At 47.5% G+C, this 19,081-nt stretch overlaps 1 protein-coding gene across 1 annotated transcript; it reads right to left on the bottom strand.

Moving 5' to 3' along the window:
* Nucleotides 1-1,242: 1,242 nt before the first annotated feature.
* LOC111847976 (complexin-3) lies at nt 1,243-17,884 on the bottom strand. Its single transcript, XM_023819626.1, has 4 exons — nt 17,814-17,884; nt 6,902-7,121; nt 3,549-3,636; nt 1,243-3,177 (listed from the first exon to the last, which is right to left on the bottom strand). The coding sequence occupies exons 2-4, from the start codon at nt 7,057-7,059 to the stop codon at nt 2,953-2,955; spliced, it is 471 nt and encodes a 156-aa protein (XP_023675394.1). The 5' UTR covers nt 7,060-7,121; nt 17,814-17,884; the 3' UTR covers nt 1,243-2,952.
* Between the last annotated feature and the right edge of the window lie 1,197 nt (nt 17,885-19,081).

Genomic DNA, 19,081 nt, shown 5'->3' with positions numbered 1-19,081 from the left:
CAACTTCCTTCCAGTGAAGGACCGAAATGGAAACAATTGCCAGAACTGTATAATCGCTTCTTGTTTATCGTCGCAGAAGACAGTACCGGCTATTGAGGTTGTTTATCAATTCAATAATTATTTTACATACATCTGTTGAGTTGTAGGCCTGCATACCAACAGTTCGCTGTTTTTACATCCATGGTTCGTAGGAAAGTCAGTAATTAGAAAAGTTTTAAAGATATTTAACTGTTCCAAATTACTATTTATTAAGTAGGCCTATATTCATAATTCAAAAATATTAGGCACATATTTTATTTATTATCAGAAAACAATCGTGATATCGAAAAAATAATGACTACCATCTGTACTATGCAGACAGTAGCCTAAAAATACGTAGGCCTATATGAACTGCTGGTGCATTAGATATTTAGACACTTCTCAACGGTAGAATGGTAAAAACAGTTAAATCCAGACTGATTTACGTGCTTAAACATAAAGACGCAAATAAGTTACGTTTATGAAGAATTAACCATGTTTTAACAATAGAAAAAAGTAATCTAATATGTGTTTATGTCGCCATCTGCCGTTATGTAATGATATCGACTTTTCCGTTTCAGCCGCGTTTTACAGACCTGAAAAATCGGTTAGGCGACGAACTCACTGACGGGCATAGATTTGAAACTGAAGCGGGAAAAGGGCGGACTTCATTTTCATAATTTTAACTGTCTTAGAAATTGAACATTCTAGATAGTTGGCAAAGGGTACATACTATACGTCTAAATATAAAATGCAGGGTTGGCGCCCCTGCCTTGCGCCTGTAGCCTTCGGGATAGACTCTGGACCCCGCGTGACACTGAATATGACGAGGGGTTCCAGAAATAACATGGGTGGATAAAATGCAGTGAACTATGCAATCAAATTGTGAAATCGTATGTTTCTCGTTCAGAAAAGCCTAATTAACTCGCTGTAATTGACAGATATGTGCCTTCCTAGTTTACGTGTTATGTGAAAAAAATATATTAGTGGCATGAAAATTGCAGATATTTGGTGAACAAGCATGGAGTGCTGCATGATTTAGTACCGAGCGCACTGGTCTTCTCCCAGTATAAGCTGCTCATAAATCGATTAGTGCTAACTCACTGCTAAGGTCTTAGCATCTAATAAATTCAATTAAACCACACCACCTTCTAAACTGTAAACATACAGATTAGTTGGCTATAAGTATACACACACACACGAGAAATAACAAGAAATCCCAAGTTGATATTCCTAGTATATCTTTATTGAGCTCAGGTAAGTTGTTCCAGATGATTAATATTGACAATATTAAAGGGTTTTTGCGATGCTTTTGGCTGCATGCAAAGCACAACCTGCACAAACATGGGCTTCAGGTCATTTTTAAACTATTGTTCCACCCCAAAGAGGCTCAGACATGACAGCAAGACCAGTAACTTCATAAAAATAAATCACTTAATGAGTGAATCAAAAATATATAAATATGTCACTACAAGTATCACAAACTGCACATTTTCATTACCTGCCACAGCATTTTACCAAATAGCCAATATTTTCAGAAATTGAAAAACAGTTACACCTGGGTGGTAATATTATGTACTATTACAGCTCACCTTCATCCATGAACACCCAGGGATTGTCTATCTCTTACTTTAACTAATTATACTTAGACAAGATGAGGATTTATTTTTTAAACTATTTTTTGTAACAACCGACACTCAGTATAAGAGAGGGACAACCTCACTGACTGAAAGCTGAACACACTAATTAACAAATGGCGATACAACAATGAACCATCAGCACAAGCACTCACCGTCGACATGGACAGAGAGATGGGCTTCGGGGGATGGGATCTCAGTGGGCAGTGACTGGATGACAGGTCACACAGCGTGTCTGCGGATCGCAGTGGGACCTGCCAACCAAGCAGTGGACTGCAGACACTGTCGGGTCAAAGGCTGCAGGCGACACACGTGCCCATAGCAGCCAACCTCCCAGCAAACACACTGTCACAGGGTCTCCCAACCTGGTCTGCAGGGACCCGCAGACAGTCCACACTTTTGGAGCTGAGATGGAGCAAAGAAGGCATCTGTGTGCCCCGAGGACAGGGTTGGGAAACACTGGACTGTCACACCACCACTGCAGTGTGTGGCAACTTTGATAATTTTGACCGCCTGATTAGATGAAGTTTGTTTCATTGACTTATTTATTTCTTGATTTTTCTGAAGTTTTTGGATATTTTCTCTGTGGACATTATATAACCGTGTTTGTGTATTCATGTGTGTAGGGCAAAATCAAGACACTGGAAAACAAAATACTTGTCTTTGTTCATGGGATTCCAGTGTATGTATGTGTGTGTGTGTGTGTGTGTGTGTACACAGACACGCAGACACACACACACACACACACACCTAGGATGTTGGCATTATGCTACTATGCCTCATATATCAAAAAATACAATTTCATTTCAAGATTTCATACACAAGTGTGTTAAAAAGATGAGCTTTGATGGAGTGGCAATCCTGCCTCATACCCTGTGTTCATCATAACATAGATGGATGGTTGGATGGATGGGGGTTTACAATGAATACAGTTTTCTTACTTGGATGCGGACATGCTTGACGTTACCCTGCTTGAGAGTGACAAAGTAATGAAAAAAGGAGGTGAAGAAAAATGGGATTGAAGTTAAATTAAATGAGGAAATGAGACTATTTTGCTCGTTCTGAACAGTTCCAGATAAATTCTTCACCAGACTGGTCAACAAAGCTATAATCTAACTCCTCGCTCTTTTTGTGTTTGTGTATTTAAATGGTTTGGCCTGAATGGCTGGTGTTTGTTGGTTTGCATGTAAGTTGACTTATGTGGTCACGTCTGTGTTGGTACCAATGACCGTCACCGGCAGTGACGAGGGTGCGGGAGGCGGGTCCCCAGGAGCCAGGGGGGAGGCGGAGTCACAGATCACATGACGTCACACTTCTCGGCCGAGTGCCGGAGGTCTTCCAGCGTGGACTGTGCTTTGTCCTTCAGCTGGTCCAGGTCTACATTCTGGATGTTGCCCAGCTGCCCAATGACTGACCGCTTGTGGGTCTTCTCCTGACTGTCCTCTGCGATCATCTTGGCCAGCTCTGCTGGCAGCTCCACTTCCTCCCCTGCTTGCTGGATTTGTGCATCATCCAATTCACTCTGACACAGAGGAGGGGGCAGGGGTGAGGGGGGGGGGGGGGGGCAGAGACAGGGGTGGGGAATGAAGTGATTGCATAGCTTTGCGTTTCGGGATGCAGAACCATGACTTTGCCACAGAGCAACACAAATTATTTTTTAATCTTCTGGAAGGTTTGATTAGTAACCACTTTGCAATGCCAAGCCCTTTAAAGCACAAAACCTGGCATCACACAATGCAAATTAAATTGCTTTGGCAAATGTTTATAAATCGGATAAAAACATTTTAAAATGTGTGAGCATATACTAGCTGTTCTAACACTGCTCTTTTAGGATCTATCATTCTGCTCTTTTATCGTCTCTTTTAAAAATAAATCAGGCACATATCTAGTCACCTTTGGCAGTCGGTATTTATCCCGGAAGTGGGTCCTGACCGTGGCACGCTCTGCCTTCCGCTGGGCAAAGTTGGCATCTCTCTCCTGCCTGGGGGATGGGAGACAAGTCCCATGTTGGTGGTGGGCTGGCTGAACTACACATTAAAAAACACCCACACTAATACATAATTACACACACCCCCACCCACCCCCCCCCCCCATCTCACACCTTTTAACACAATCGCGACATACACGCCCAGCATGTGACGTCAACTGTTACAGAGTGTGAGTGTTATATCAAGACACCTATGCAAAGGGGGGTGAAGCGATCGTACCCATGTGACTGAACACGAGCAGCACTACTGAGGGTCTGAAAGCGACGCTGCTCTCGAACGTGTGGGTGTCTGCTAAGGGGATAATCCCGTCTCCATCACCTTCCTCCCGAGCAGGCAAGGCTGCACTTGCAGAAGCTTCTTAGCTCAAGTGCCGTTCGGCTACCCCCCCCCCCCCCCCCGGAGATTAAAGTGCGGGATTTAACCATCACTCAATGGACCTTCAGCATTAGCCAAATAGTACGTCCCGGTGACATTGGCCCCCTCATAATTATCATAACCATTAAATAAGATCGTCTCATAATAAGCACAGATCATGCTGTGTTTTTTTTTTTAACACTTTTCCCGTGAGGGTTAATGTGTGCAGGTGGGTGCAAAGGCATCGCCAATGAGGTACGGCTCGTAGACTCCTGTGAGACCCTGTCTAATTCACACCGTCAGCCTCCCCATGATGGAAGGCTGCTAAGGTTAATATTATATAATATTCTTCCATTAATGTGAAGGTTTTGTTCAAAGTTTCATCCTTGTATAAAGATTTTTTCTTTGACAATTTAGATACATTACCTTGTTCAAGGGTACAACAGAAATTCCCCAGAACTACCTGGTTTCAAGGCCGTGTGTTTAACCACCATGCTTGCTGTTGTTCATCTTCTGAATGGCTCGCCTAATATGGGACAGTGTCCCAGGGATTAACAGTGACCAGCAGGGGTGACAAGAGTAGAAGTAAGAGTAGTCCGCCAGTCCTTGTTATAAACGTGCCCCTGAAAGTGTTGGCCTGCAGAGAGTGCTGCTACACACAACTTCGGCCAGCATTGGCCATCCCGGTGTTAAGGAAAATCAGGCTGGCGAGCAAGCATCTGATAAACGCCCCCTGCTGCCCAATGAGCGTAACTAAGTGTTGCTGTCAGCTGAATGGAACCGGCAAAAGTTTCAAGGAGGAATAGGCAGTGTGAGGGAAAAAAGAGGTTACAAAAATAATTACTTCACCAACAGTTTGTTACAAGACAGACCCTCTGTTTATGCAGCAAAAGCTCAGATAACCAAAGACCCGCCCAGACGCAGATAATCCAATGGCAGCCAGCCTTAAGGATCCTGCTACATCCTGTATCCCCAGCTTCCTCAGTTCCATCACCCCAGAACTTACAGTGCATTACTGTCCATACTATGTAGGTGAAAATTTAACCTCAAAACTTTTTTTTTTCATATCAAAACTATGAATTTTGGTCTTTGTGCCAGCAGGGGACAGTATGGAGGCCGCTTGTTGTACACTCACAGACTGACAGCGAGCCGTTATCCAATCAGCACATAGCTGGTGTTTCTTCAGGAGCCCTTTATTACACCTCTGGCGCCACACTAGCTACCCAGTATGTTAAAGGAGCGTGTAGCTCAGTGTAGCTCAGCGCGCCGCCGATCAGATTAGCGGTGCCGCGGCTGTGAGCTCGCACACCCAAAGCCATTAGCGCGGGCTTGTGCTTGATGGCACCCACCATTTCTGAGACTGAACATGTCTAGAGAAGGAGATGTACAGCTGTCGTGTCATTTAAAGAGGGACTTTCAGGGATGGGGGCAGTGATAAAGTACAACAACAGTGCATGAAAAAAAACACCTCTGGAATTAAAGTCGGAAACAAAGAAAATTTCTTTTTTGACCTCTGTGCTTAAACATTGTGTATTAAAGACTTACGTTTTTAGCTTTTCCACTTCAGTAAGGTACACAGCACCTTGTTGTTCATCCATCCATCCACCCACCCACCCATCCATTTTCTGATACCGCTTATCCTATTCAGGGTCGAGGGGGATCCAGAACCTATCCTGGAGGCTACGGGCGCAAGGCAGGGAACAACCCAGAATGGGGCACCAACCCATCTCAGGGTGCAGCTTGCTGTCTTAACTAGAAATTCAGTGTTAGAGGATAGAGCAGTTTATTAACTAGCTGTTTACCTTTTCTAGAAGTAAAATCTGGACGATATAAAAAGCAGAGCAGGTCACGTCGCCCTGTGAGTGAAGGTCACAGGCATCACAGTCTGCTCCGTAGTGCATCATGTAATTACACTTCAGCCTTTCTTATCTAAACCAGTTTTTTTTTCAAATTGGGATAGATTGGTATGTACAAGTGCAATGGAGGGTTATATAAATGACAAGTCAGAAAGGTTCTTCAAGAAAACTCTTTTCTCGGTCGTGTTATTTTTAGGACAGTAACGCACAATTGCCAGTGTTAATTTAACAAAGAACCGAATTGCATAGCACTCACCGTTAAATGAAACCGTTTTTCTCATTGTCGTGTCTCTTACAAAACGTGGTCGGTTCAAAAGAAATATATGTTTGGAACCGCAATTTACTCCACACCTTAGACACACTGCGTGATAATGAGCGGGGCTCCATCTCTCATAACCTTGGATTTCACTGCAAAGAATCAGATCAAATTTGTTTCTGGATGCAATTGTAAAATCAGGAGATATCATCAATTATCTGCATAACTGTTATTTAGTCCATTTCTGTCTGAGCTAAAAATATTACATTTAAACTTAAGGTCTTAAAAAATTGTTTCAATAATTCAAGCTGTAGGATAGCGGAAACGAATTGGAAAATATTACTTATTATTTCAATTGGGTTTAACTAATGAATTATCGTGGGAAAAAATGAAAACGATATTAAAGGCACAGATTTTCAAACTTGAAATAAGTGATACAGGTTGCCTCCATAATTGCATCTCTCTTTAGGTAGGTTATATTAATTTAAATCAGAATTGAAAACATTAATAGACGAACTAGCAACGAGACAGACTAAAAAGAAACGAAGAATAAGAGATATATCGGACTGGAAACCGTCCTGTGCGCGCAGCAGCTGGTTTAAGTGAAGGCGGTGGATGACTGGGATGGAGAGACTGGGGCAGCGGGGCAGATCGCAGCGGGACTCGGGAATTAACGCACCACATGCCTGAATATGCATCCATCCACAGAACGCGCCCACAGATCAGCTTCCGAACCCCCACTACGCGTAAAATACATCGCATCTCAGATTAAGTAACTATCTGCGTCCTTACTTTTCCTCGAGCAGCTGCTGTTGGTACTGCTCATACTCCTCTTCGGTCATCCCTTTGGAACCGGCTTCGGATTTCTCACCGTCCGATTTGTCGTCCCCCAAAGTGCCGGTCAGGTTCTTCAGCTGTCCCCCCACCATGTGCTTCACCATGAAAGCCATCGCCCCGCCGTCGAAGAGCGCTCGGGTCCAAGATCTGAAACGGCTCCTTCTTGGTACCGAAACTGTGAAAGTTGTGTTAATTCAAAAGGTGATTATTTTTGGAGTTTCAACAAACGTGCAGAATATACTGTTCCCCAAAATAAACCTATCCGTCCTGTATAACAGGCGAGCGCTTCTAAGCCCGAATGAACGGACAGCTCCTGTAGATTGAGAGGTCAGGTAATAGACTGGATTCCGGCGCTACAGAGACGAGTCAACAAGTTTCTTTCTCTTTCTACAGCCAGTCCCGTTTGTCTTTTCTCAGCCACACATCCCGCCGGATCAAGCTATCGTCTGTGTGACGCCAGCCGCACGCACGGCATCCCGTGACTCGCCTCCTGATTACAACTTGCCGTGGATGCAGATCAGCATCTCCCGCATCCGAAAAGGGACCGAAGCGGAGACAGGGACACGTGACGTGTCAGCGTGCGTCCCCGCCATACATCCATCTCCCTGGGACCGGAGCGCAACTGGATAGTACGCGGATTTAAGTACACATATATGTTCAACAAAGACGCTTTATAATTTCATGACAGAGAAAAGCAATCTAAATCGATTATAATTTTCACCTATACACTTTTGGGGGAGTGGGTTCGGCACTGGCCCACTTTAACACTGCACCTGAATAAAACTGACTGGTCAGTGTAGTGTTAAGAAATACCGGTCCTGGATCAGGCTGTTAGGAGCGGTTGTCTGCTGTTCAGATGGAACATTCCTGCGGGCAACGCAGTGTGTAATTGCATTAGCGGGGAAAGTCTGCGTAAACCTCAGCAAACATTTGCCAGCGCACCTCAGCGTGTGGAGCCTTTCTGCCCCCTACCACAGCCCGGCTGCGACCAGCCTTCTGCCTGCTCATGTTTGTTTGTGGTTTCCTCTCATTTAGCCGTGCAGGATTTCACAAGGATTTAAACATGTTGACCCTATTAAATCGCACATAACTCATCAGCGAAAGGGGGCATTTGCGCAAAAATTCGTGTCAGACCAAAATAAGCAAAAGGCATGAATAAAAATGGAGCAGAGACGGTCGATATGGCTTGCATTATCATAGCAACTGTGACCAAGCTTGTCCCATTTAACAAAGATAGAAGAAGCAGAGGTGTCAACGTGCTGAGTGAGGTTATTTCGTTACCTTCAAGCACATTAAAAATTCGACGTAAATTGAATTTCGGCTTCATGGGTGATGAGAATAATGAAAATTACATCTGCGAGACGCGAGAAATGAAAGCACCAGGGGAAACATGCTGTCACATGAAGCCCCGACCTCAAAGACCAGCCTGCGGATTAAAGCGGGGCATGTCTGCTTTCCTTTTTTTTTTTTTAAAGATCGACGAGGCAGCGACAGCCACTCGTGACGTGCAGTATCCCCCCCCCCCACAGCTGCGTATTATGGCGACATGCATGTCACCGACGACAGTATAAAAGATCACGTGGTTTAAGTACATCCTTAATGTATACATTTGAGCAGGACTGTTTATAATCATGTATAATAATTAGGGAGGCACGTTTTTTTTGTTCCCTGCATCCGTCCATTATCTAGTGTTGGGTCACAGCGAACCCGGAGCCCAGGCTGTACAGGGCACGATGCAAGCAGCAGAATAAAACTCCGCTCGCTGGCACGGTGGAATGGGAACGGTGGCTTTAGTTGTCTTCTGCTCATAACAAATGGTGCTGTGAGTGAACTAGTAATGCATTTGCATAGAAGTTTAATAATTATTTTTAAGTTTCACGATTTGTAAAGGTGGGACAAATCAACAAGTAGCTCACCTTGGGACAAGCCTCTTAAATTATTCAATAAGCTAACTAGTCCATCTGCACCAATATTCTTGTGGGTCCATGCACACTGTGGTGGCAATACCTATGTATGGAGTATGGAGTTTGGAGTCCCCCCCCCCAAAAAAAATCTAAACATGGAACACAACTGAAATACAGCATCAGAAACATTCCCTTTAACAAGGGAATGTTAAAGGGAATGTGTTTGGCAGTGCATAAACATATACATCCAAGCTGCTTATGGAAGGAATATGGCTTTCAGGCATAAGGGATGTGCATTTCTCATTCAAATACCTGGTTGCACTGGGTGAAACAGCACTTTGAATTATGCAGACTTCAGTTACTGACATCAAAACACTGTAATGTTTCACTTAAAACCATCCATCCATCCACGCATCTATTTTCCAACCACTTATCTTTGGGTGGACTTGGAACCTCTTCCAGACAGTATTGTGTGCGAGGCAATGGTACAGCATGCCTGTCTAATGTAGGTTGCGCACACACACACACACACACACACACAGGTTTGTAATTATACCTTTGTGGGAACTCTCGGTTCATTTCTATGGGTAAAACCCTAATCCCAACAGGACGACCTTAACCACTGCCCAGCCCTAACCTTAACCACAAATAACCAAACAAAATACGAGACTTTTTGCATTTTTAGTTTTTTTCTTATTGCATTCACAGATCTTTGTGTGGACCTGAAAAATGGTCCCCACAACGTTAAAATAACAGGTTTTTATTGCATTGTGGGGCATATTTGGTCCCCACCATGTAAAGTAAACATAATCCACCCACACACACACACACACACACACACAGACAATCACAGGCAATTTAGTGACACCAGTTAGCCTAACTGCATGCCTTTAGACCGTGGGAGGAAGCCCACATGATCCAGGAAGAGCATGCACAGTGCCTGTCCCCCCCCCCTTCAAACAAGTGTTATTTATATAGGGATTGGCAGTAAAACAAACCACTGCATTTTAAGTGCTAATTTATCATGCTAACAGCAGATTCGGGTTATTATAACATGGCCAGCAGGCACATGCATAAACCACGGGCATGGAATCAGGGGACACCCCCTCGGCCATTAGCCGGAACAACCGGCGGGCAGGGCCTGCAAGACCGAGCGTCCGCGTGTCCTTCAAATCAGCCAGCGCCCGTGGCATCTCCCCCTCCTCCACTGGACTCACTGGTGTTGGACTGTGCTGTGACAGCAGCCCGTAGAAGGGGGCAAGACATTGTTATTTGTGTGAGGAATATTTACCAAGTGGGCTTGAGCACGGTCAAGGGCTTCCCCAATGCTCTCAGAAGGTGATGTGGTAATAAGATGGATGGACGGAAGTACTTACCTCAATGGTATAACAGCAGTTCCCATCCCAAGATATGCACAAGCAATAACTAGGCTGAGGTATTTTTGCTGCTGATACGCAGACTATCTACACTGCACAAATAGCTCAGTGCAACAGAGGAATCCCACCCTAGTAACAGCATAGCTATGGATGTCTGAATGCAATTCTGTGACATTTTCACCCTGCAGAGACGCTGTAAAAAGGTAGTAGGGGGGACAGGATGATTCCAAGGGCCCCTGATTGATAGGACCCTGAAAAAATCTGGGAATATTATTTGATTAGTCTGGATTCTAGCAGCCTAGCAGCACTCCTACCTGCCAAGATACCAGACTACTATAGCTGGGGGTTCAGGAGGGGATCACAGAAGGTCGGGGTGATTCTCAGGAATTGAGGGCAGGGCAGGGAGCCTGGCCTGTGATTGTCAGAGCTGAGTGACTGACCTGGCTCCACAGCCGGTTGGCCAGCAGTTAGCGGTTAACAAACACTGCTCTATCGCCACGGGTCGGTGAAGCCACCTGCCATGCCGGGCTGCCAATCACATACTGCCTCATCACCTGGAAGCCTCAACCCAGACCCGGTCTCTCACCACTCCGCAGCGTCCGAACTTTGACAGTGGTATTGGGGTGGTCCCCTGCTGGGGCAGGAGGGGTGTCAACGATAAATAAAATTTGTCAGTCGGGGTAGTTGGCAATGGCAGAGGGTGTCAGCTGGGGGGGGTGGGTGGTGCTGATTCTTATAAGGTGGTCATTTCAGGGGGACCCACCCCCCCTCCTCCAGGCGTATTTTGCAAATAATTTCAAGTGAAATGTAGGAGGTGCAATGATAAGTGTTTCCTCTGATTGCTCAGATGCTTCACAGATCAGTAGTGCTCGTGTACGGCTCGGACACCACAGCGCCCCCTTGTGTCACCGTCTCTCAGCGCAGACAGGGCAGCAGCTGGAGTCAGTCGAAAGGGCGTCTCCAAATTCACCAGAGCGCACATGGCTTTTCTTCAGGCAGAGCGGAAGGTGAGTTACATAATGGGGGCGGCGGGGTCTGGTTTGAGCCAGCTCCGGGGTCGCCTCGCCTCTCCCCCTCCCGCGCCGATATTTACCGAGGCCTGGGCAAATTTGTGAAGTACAAAGGGAGAGTGCTGGCCATAATTAAATGGAATTTGATAACCGGAAAATGCTCTTGCAGCTGAGTGACTGCAGACAATGGGGGGGGGGGGGCATGAGACAAAAAAGGGTGGTGGTGAGGGGGGGGGCTCATTCACTCAGGGTCACAGCCTGGGACACGAGGCTTGGTAAACGAGCCGGAGGTCCATTAATATACGGGGGCTGAGTATTTTCAGCACATCACGGAACGTCTCGGCGTTCATAATCCGCCGAGTCGGAGATGTGTGAGCGCGGAAAAGCCAGTCGTGTCTGGAGGCAGCTTCTGGAGAGAGACGCGATTCTCTCAGGACCAGATACCCGCCCATTATCTGAGCTGCGAAGGTCCTTCGCATTATACAACAGCAGCGTCTTTTCCCCGTTAATTTGAGTCTGTCATCTGGCGCCGTCCGCGAGCCAAGTCCAGAGCTCGCGCCCCCCCCCCCCTCCGCTGCTGAAGCCGCCACCGAGCAGCAGACACCCACACGGCCCAACGCGGCAAGTGCATCTTTTCACGTGGGGGCGGTGTGACGTACAGACCCCCCTTTCGACACCTCCACCGTGAACGTGACCTCCTGTCAGCCCTTCAGAACACGACGCAAAATGACTCTCCAGCGACTTGCCAGCGAAAACATGGGCTGACAAACAGGGGTGTCGATTCCAAACCTTCAGGAAAGAAACCCAAATAAACCGTCTGGTGTTGTGAATTAGCCGGGAATCCCTCACACGATTACACATCGCGGCTCTTCATCAAGCTACTGTCTGAGAGCGGAAACGCCCTCAGACCATTTTATGGCATCTCATGATGCCCAATTTCATGGGATTTTTACGCCATATTTAGGTTTCTTGAGAATTCAGGGATTATTTTTAAAAAGTGAGCAAGAAAGAGAGCTTTACATGACAGTTGAGGCTTTCAAGTGAACACTAACAGAGGAACTGCTTTTCCCACTATGGGCTGCTGACTAACAGCGGGGGGCCCAGCCCATGGCCCCAGAGCTCTCCTGAGCTGTGCCCATCCTTGAAGCTTGCTGTGGGCCCCCAGACTTCCCCACCTACCACGGTAGCCACTCCATCCTGGAGTCTTGGCTTCTTCTTTACCACCCCCAGTCCCCCTGGCCAGGGACACCCCCAGTCCAGGCCCCAGGAAAGGGATCAGTCATCTGACACATCTGTCCAAAGCAACTTATAGCAGAAAGAGAAGGGTTGCAATTTTATGCATGTTGTCAAGGATTCAATCCCACAACACTCTACTTGATGAGCTACAGGATCAGAGCCTCTACCCAGCCTCCAGAGTTGGTCTCCAACCTGGGTGTGAGAGGCTGCTCACTGACGTTAACGTAGGAGAAGCAGATACATGACGGACCACCAAACTGAACCACCTCGCGCAGCTCTACAGTACATGGGGCCAGTTGGAAGCTTCCATCCTTGTTGCTGCACGCTGAGGCACTAAACCTGAGCTACTTCACTACCCAGCTGGATACACTAAACCCAAATCGACATAAGTCTGACTTATGCTTTCACACTAATACAGACATCCCCACCCTTTTCCTGTGCAGTTAGAATTTTATGCACATTTCAAATTATCCATTACCAAATGTACGGAGAGACGTCATGCTACAGATTACAAGTTAAACTGAAAGCTGCAGGAAATGGTGAAACCATTCCAGCGGACCGTTGCATCGGCTTGCAAAAATCTGACCCTAAGAAGAACTGGCCGGGGTGTGCGCGTTAGCGGCTAATCATAAATGATCAAAGCGAAAGGCAGACAAAGCGAATGGAAGGAGACACAAAACCTTCAGCTTACAACAGGCCTGAAAATAGCACTGACACATTATCTTGGCGCGTGCATAAGCCAGATTCACACGTGGATATTTTTTTCCGGGAGCTACTATGAAGGCAGGATGGCAGTTGCCAGGCCCCCGGCTGTATGGTTCTCGCTTTTTCTCTGTCCCTCTGTCTGTGGGCGGAACCAGATCTCCGCCCCCTTCCAATCGCCCTCCGCCCCCCCCCTTGAGGGCCAGCCGCGGGACCCTCGCCGGCCGGGGGAGTCCGGCTCGTCCGTGACTGACGGCTGTCAGGGTCGATCGTGTCACTGCAGACCCGGACCCTGCTTCCCTGCCCACGTCTTCACAGGAAGCAGAAGGCTTCACACCCTGACCGTTCTCTCCAGGTACCGCAGCTTTCACACTGTTCACTGCAGCACTTGGAAGGGGAGGCGGAATTGCTAAAAGTAGGGAAACAGTGTTCAGGTGGAAGGTAAATCATCTCATCAGTGTTCTACTCCCACACGTTATCCAACTACAGCGATGGCAATCATTATCGTTAGCTATGTTAATCCCAAGCCAACGTCTGGCATCCCTGCCCCATATGAACGGCCCATTGTGACCATTTTAAAGAGCATTCTTTCTAAAAGCTGCATGCATGGCCGAGCAAGCTAAAGGCTGGCGCCACCATGAGTCACGAGATGTCTGCAGCCCCTGGGCTGACGGCCATGCCCTACCGGCTCCTGTCTTCTCTCTCAGGGCAGAAGTCAGGGGCCCCAGCCTATCACAAGCAATCAGATACACATCGAGTGACCCCTGACCCCTGTTCTGTCACACATGCTGCCCTTAGCCATGGCTGTGGGTGGAGTCTGGCGAGGTATTTAGGACACTTGGATTTTCCGGGAATCTGGATGTGTCCTGGCAGGCGGGAGGGGGTCACCGCAGGTGAACAGGGAAGCTCCGGGGGCCAAAGCCACGTGCACACTCAGTGTCCCCCCCCGGGACCTGTGTGCGTCCTTCAATGCGCCTCGATGACTTTTCCGCTCAGCACCGATCAAATGACCTAGATGCCATGAGCAGACAGAGACCCTGGGCAAATCGCCCCCCTCCCCCAAGATCAGTAGGTCCAGGTGTACTGTCGGCTTCAGGGGGTTAACCTCCTCAGGGAGTAGAGGTGGAGTGGAGGAACAAAAACTGGAGGGGGGGGGGGCACGCATCCCTGAAAATACATCTTATTATTATAACATGACATCTCACAATGGAATCCTAGTAACTGAATGTAAGCCACTGCCAGACTGCATCTGAACACATTAAAAAGATCCCGCATGGACGGCTCACCATTATGGGTTCCAGGCTCAGCAATTGGCACGCATGTTTGTGCAAAAAATGCGAGTAACGATGAAACAATAATGGGCCGTGTAATTAATGCAGCTTAACAGCGGGTCGCTGTTAGACCCTGCAGGAAGATGGCCTGGCTTTCAGCAAGGCCGTCCCCTTAACCACTACGCCATCTGCTGTCAGCAAGGGGCAAGTACATGGCAGGCTACAGATCTTGGGGCAAGGAAGGCACACCCAGTGTTTGTGAGGGAGATGTCGCTCCAAAAGGCCCTGGGGCACCATGGGTCTGGATTGGTGGGGGGGGGGGGATCCATTAGAGGTCAGCAATGCGGAGCCTCGGGTCCTAAAGGGCGGAGGGAAGGAAAATAAGCCCTGACAGCTGTCATGGGAAATAACCACCCCCCCCCCCCCCTTCCCCCAAATCCTTGTCTCCAGGAACCTTGATATTTCGCAAATTCAAGCCTAACAATTCAGCCAGCACCTTTGCCCCCCACCATTGCCCGGACTAGCTGTTTGGCTATTTAAAGATCCTGAAACCATCTCATGGTAACGTCACAGACCTGGGGGGGGGGGGGGGGGTTTGTCAGTATTTTCTGGCTCCTCCCTCCTTCCCCCCCTTTCCTCCTCTGTCTCCGACTCTCGATGCCGAAGCTCTGGCAGGTCATTTTAAGTCGTGCTGGGAGATGAAATTGAAATGGGAAAATCAAGCTGATTCTTGTTAGGAGATGTTCTGCTGTTCTATTCTCAGAACGTATTTAGGATCCTGAGCTTTGGTCATGACTGTCAATCTGGCACCTTAACTGAATAAAAACAGCAGCTCTGTTTTTTTTTTTTTCGCCACCTTGCCGGGTTTTAATTTAAAGCCCGCTAAGGAACGTTGGTGCCACGTCGTGCGGAGTCACATTTAAGCGATCAGCGCAGATCAAACCACTCTGCAGCAGATGCCGTCTGAGCGAGATGCACACAAACAGCTCGGGTGCTTCTCTGTCAATCACGTGTCGGGGGGGGGGGGGGGCTCAAATGTCAAATGATCGGGGCCTAGGGGTTGGCTGAGACCATTGCAACAGTACCTAATACTGCTTACCCCAATTAAACTCCCCCGCAGAACCCAAGCACTGCACTATCAGAAGAAGCCATGGAGAAGGCAGCACTGCACAGCCTAACATGGAAGCCTAACACTGCTACCTTAGAACCCAACACAGTAGAGCCAACAGTAGACCTCACAAATTAAGAGCCAGTCCCTGTAGAACCCAATAATGAACAGCCAGTATCTGGAAAACCCCACATTATATGTCCTAACACAGTATTACCCAACACTGCAGAGTCAGCTCCAAAAGAAACCAACAAGTGAGAACCAATTCCTAGGGAACCCCATCACTGTACTGGCTCAGTATTGGCCAAGACTGGAGCACCAGCATCTGGAGAACCTGGCACTCTAGTGCAGTGTCACCCAATCTGGTCCTCAGGGACCCACAGTAGGTCATATTTTTGCTCCCTCCAAGTTCCATGCTAGACGGTCCACATTTTTGCCGGAGAGAGCAAAAACGTGGACTGTCTGTGGGACACCGAGGACCGGATTGCGAAACACTGCTCTGGAGCCTAGAGCCCATTAGAACCCAAACTCATATCAGCCAAATCCATCACTGGAACCCACCCCTCCACCAAAATGGGCACTCGCCCGCAGGACAGACTTCAGCGGCAGGAAGGCTAGCTGCAGCAGCGGCAGGCAGGCTGAATCAACGGATTATTTTTAGGCCGTGTTGATGAAGTGGGAGGGGGGCATGACGGGCGGGGAGAGCAGACCCTGTCAGCCATGTGCCTCTAGTGCCCCGGACAACCGCACATTAGCATGGCAGGCTCAGCCCCCTCCACATCAGCACCAGTCACATGACAGGGAGCTTCCCAGTGCCTCTTAACCAGCGGGGAGGAGGGGTGGGGGGTGGGCTAGAAACACACCCCCCTGATGGCCAACGTGAAAGGTGCAAACCTACCTGTCAGAAATGCTGGCCATGTATGTAAAAACACAAGGACCTTTCGAAGTGCTTCTACCAGAAGGTTGCTGGTTTGAAATCCAAAGTCGGAAAAGGGATTTCCCTGTTGGGCCCTTGAGCAAGACCCTCAACTGCGATTGCTCTGGCTAACCCTGCTGCTTTCTCAACTTTGGATAAAAGGATTGAATCAAATGCTTTAAATAGATTAGATTGATAGATCTATAGACAGACATGATGTACATTTTTCATTCAAAAAGATGTGCACTTGCACAGCTGTAAATGTCCTGCAAGAGGTTATTCTGTTGTACCCTTGAGTTTAATGCTCAGGCTGAACGGCTCCAGGACAAATGCCAGAGCATGCTAGTCCTTGATGTCTTTATAGAAGAGTTACTCGCACTAGAGCAGCAGGCAAAGGTTATAGACAAAGACCTGTGACCTGAGGAAGACCCTGCCACTGCACAAACAAGTGAAAGCAAATTTAAAAGGAAACTTAAGAAGTTAAACAGTTGCTTTAAAGGACATCAATTACTGGCACCTCCAGGTGGGGGATTCCGGTCGTCCCTTTTGGTGTGTGGGCCTGCATCCCAAAGTCATGCAGCTATGGTGAACTGGCATCTCTAAATAGCTCTTAGTGTGTGAACGGAAGCTTGAGATGCGATCAGGAGAGATGAAATCTGATAAATCGATCATATACCATTCAACAAAGTAATGAACGTCAACGTCTGGCCTTATCAGCTGTTTTAAATATATCTCGGCAGAATTTTGACTCATCTCAAGAAGAAAATCGTCTCAGATTAGTTTCTAACCCCAATTCATCCCAGAGCATTATGTTGGGTTGAGGTTGGGGCTCTGTGCTGATTGAGAACATTCTACTCCGAACACCAAAATCATCTCCTGTAATTACAAGATGGCCAGTGGTATTTGGTTGGACAGTCGAGATACAGAATAGCAGCTTCAAGAAGGACTCTGTTCTTGCACTTTAGAGGAGCAAATCCAGCTGTATGTGGGGGTAAAGCCACACAGGCTGCTGTGGACTGATACATCAGCTAAGCCTGACCTGAAAATATAAGAAGATACAGTGATTCATGGGAGATGGAGCAGGAGAAGTTCACACGTGTTAGAGCCTGCGGTGCCTGCCAGCGCCAGGCAGACAAGCCACGTCTTGTGCTAAACCCCCTGTGAAATGACTTCAAAGCCTGATTCTCACCCTATTCCCAGGTCGGTCCGTGCCTTTCAGGCCCATATGCCGGGTGTCTGCAGCATGCCGGCTGGGCGGAGCTAAAAGCGTCCCCGAGGCAGCGTGGTACGTATCAGAATAACTCTGTTTAAGGAAAATCATGGCAAAAATTACACTAATCCTACCAGGCGTCCGGATTCGCTTCCCGGCAAGATCCCCAGTACGGACGTCAACACGTCAGAGAGAGAAAATGCGCTCCCCGCATAAGCAATGAAAGTGAGAACAGGATAAAAATAGTTATTTTGGAGCCGGGAGGGGGGGGGGGCTTCACTGGAGAAACTGCAGCTCTGTGTGATAGTCTGGATTAAGGCAGAGTCACTGAATCCCGCCTCTCAAATTTGACATATTTGACAGAGAAGGAATAAAGAAAAATAAGCATTTGCAACCAGTTTGGGTGTGTCAAACACTGCGGGCATAGCCTACTCAAAAACTATCCAAACACACGAGATCGTTGCACTCAGCATGAGAGCTTGATTTGCGCTGCCACCTGCTGGCTCCCTGTGGTACATATTCCCGTTATCAGCATTACCATTTGGTGGGATATTTCCCCAGCCCCCCTCCTCCCCCTCCCGTTTCCCTTTATAGCATAAAGCAGAAAAGGAAATAAATGGGAGCCCATGAAGCAGATCCTATTTGCACGCAATTTCCTGTAACTGCAGAAATGCTGCAAGCAAAGGAGCTACAGGTGTTCATATCACCCGAAAAGGGCGTTTCCTCTTCTGCGTACAGGGCATGCAAAGTCATACATATATAATGTATACTGTATAAGCCTGCCGGAACCCAGGCGGGAGAATGATTGGCTGTTTGCACTAGGAATATGAATGTTAAAGCCAATCACATTCAGGGACTTCATTCCAAAACTGCAGTGATGTCATACAGACGAATAGAGACGTTTCTAAACTCGTAACAGATGTGTGTGACACTGGGGTCTATATTAATGGTACCTACAGACAGTACATGTAAATATAGCATCTGGGAGTTTTATGCCTTGTTAAAGCCGAAAGAGCTGTACTTAGTGTTTCAGGGGGATGGTGAACGGTGGAGGCTTCCTATTGGACAGGGGTGTCACATGGGGCAGGGATTTTGTTTACTGAAACCGTTCAGCTTGATTTTAACGTTCCGGTCACAATAATGATGAATATCTATCTAATACACGCAGGGTGCCCGTGATAGGCGAGAATCGATGAAACTCCAGGAATGACATCGCTAATGCAGGGGGAAACTTCATACACGGCTCAAGAAAAAGTAACATTGAATCCAGGAGCGTGAGGCTATTCAAGTCTGACTGCAAAGCAAGTTTTAAGGAAGATGAGTGAACATTGGGGTCACACTAGAGAGGAAACACCAGAGGCAGCGATCGAGCGGGGGGGTCAATAGTGTAGTGAGACATCAC

Source organism: Paramormyrops kingsleyae, chromosome 11 (genome assembly GCF_048594095.1).
Source record: "Paramormyrops kingsleyae isolate MSU_618 chromosome 11, PKINGS_0.4, whole genome shotgun sequence".
In the NCBI taxonomy this organism is placed as follows: Eukaryota; Metazoa; Chordata; class Actinopteri; order Osteoglossiformes; family Mormyridae; genus Paramormyrops; species Paramormyrops kingsleyae.
This window is presented reverse-complemented; position numbering and strand designations above follow the sequence as displayed.